This window comes from Phalangium opilio, unplaced genomic scaffold (assembly GCF_054372755.1).
Source record: "Phalangium opilio isolate 3A_F unplaced genomic scaffold, DU_Popi_V2 ptg000217l_1, whole genome shotgun sequence".
NCBI classification, from domain to species: Eukaryota; Metazoa; Arthropoda; class Arachnida; order Opiliones; family Phalangiidae; genus Phalangium; species Phalangium opilio.
In genome coordinates this window covers 12,179,074-12,180,672 of record NW_028324218.1, presented here as the reverse complement: position 1 = coordinate 12,180,672, position 1,599 = coordinate 12,179,074, and the positions used below count along the sequence as shown (strand labels likewise).

Genomic DNA, 1,599 nt, shown 5'->3' with positions numbered 1-1,599 from the left:
TTTACGTAATAAAATTAATGTTGGGCGCCTTGGTTTACCCATTAGAAGTACAATATTTAATGTTCACACAAAAAAACATTAAAAAGGGTCTAGCTGCATTTTTTACTGGCCACGTGATAAGTCTTGAGGTTGAACGCCATGAAAGATGACGTGACGTATACCAAAATTTTAGCTGGAAGTTCGAAGAACATGGTGATAAAAATTCGACACAAGAGTAACTTTTCGCTGTCGAACGTTTCCCCTTTGCCATTGGTCAAAGATTTTGTTTGGAAAACTGCGAATAAATCGATGTACCAATCAACGGCCAATTGAAAGGTTTTGACATAATGTAATACAATGAATCCGGGAAGGCACGGAAAATAGCCCTCGGCCATTAGAATAATCATAGTCGGGAAACCCAAACACCAATTGGCGACGAAAGTGGACATTATAAATTTGTGCCGAAGCTTGATGGCTGGGTTGGAGACGTTATTCATCATGCCGCGCAACCATCTAGCTCGTTGATCGATGACGTCTTTGAATGACGTGACGCTTTGGTTGTAAACGTCACCTTCTATCCAATCGATGCTGTAACCCAACTGGGAAGCCTTGAGCGCAAAATGAATATCCTCGGTTATGGAGTATTTGGGCTCCATATCGAAAGAAACGCGTTCGAGGATGTTCGATCTACACGCGAAGTACGTTCCAATAGCACCAACATGCGCTCTATGAAACAGGCTATAGTACATTCGCATCATTCCAAAATGGGTCATCATAAAGTATCCGTCGAAAAGACTAAAAAATACGTAATCTTTCCAGTTACGGACATAGTACTCGTCGTTACAAAGTATTCGGCCTTGTCCCATATCATGTTCATCATCCCAAGCCAAATTTGCGATTCCTATTGCCGCCTCGGTTGTAAGTACAGTATCTTCATCCAAATGAACGATCCACGTTCCACGTTTATGTTTGCGATTTTCTATGGCGTACTGCAAGTTACGACCACGGTACAGAGTGTTTCGCTTGGTCTTGTACGTTTCCGGTACCAAAATCTCCAACCATTTCTTATATTCCAATGTCAGATTTTGAGGTTTTTCCGTTATCACTTCGATCAAAAAGTTCTCGAGACCTGCCGATTCGAAAGCATCGATGTTTCTCTCTACGGTTTTCTGAACCAAAATCGGAAAATCGCCCTTGGTGACGATACGGACGACGATAAAGGGTATTCGCCACGCTTTAGCGTGCAGTGTTGGTGCGCGTGGGTATGTATTGAAAAATATTAGACCTAAAAATACCATTATAGATCTCGGAAGACCCAGAATTGGTAGCGCGAAGAGAACGTAGTAAATAATAGTCCGCACTAGACCGAATTCTTCAATGACGAAGTCATTTTCAAGTTCGTACGGTTTGGCAGCGTATTTAAAGAAGAGGATTATCGCGAGAAAGTACGTTACGCAGTGCAGACAATGCTTTATCGTCCCTTTGTCGCATTTCCATGTGAGCTGATTGAAAAATTACAGACATGTTAGATTGTTTTTCAAAATAGTATCAATAGGAACGACTATTATCATTATTATTAAATATGTCCAAAGTTGAAGGAAAGTGTATTGAAGGGAAATA

General features: G+C 41.0%; 1 protein-coding gene across 1 annotated transcript; it reads right to left on the bottom strand.

Annotated features, from left to right (window-relative positions):
• Positions 1 to 89: 89 nt before the first annotated feature.
• On the bottom strand, positions 90 to 1,277 carry LOC149616339 (glycolipid beta-1,4-mannosyltransferase egh-like). Its single transcript, XM_089856186.1, has one exon. It carries the CDS (start codon positions 1,275 to 1,277, stop codon positions 90 to 92), a length of 1,188 nt encoding a protein of 395 aa, XP_089712312.1.
• Between the last annotated feature and the right edge of the window lie 322 nt (positions 1,278 to 1,599).

Bases quoted from the DNA above. Each gene is read 5' to 3' on its own strand.
- LOC149616339 (XM_089856186.1), bottom strand. From the start codon at position 1,277: ATGGTATTTTTAGGTCTAATATTTTTCAATACATACCCACGCGCACCA.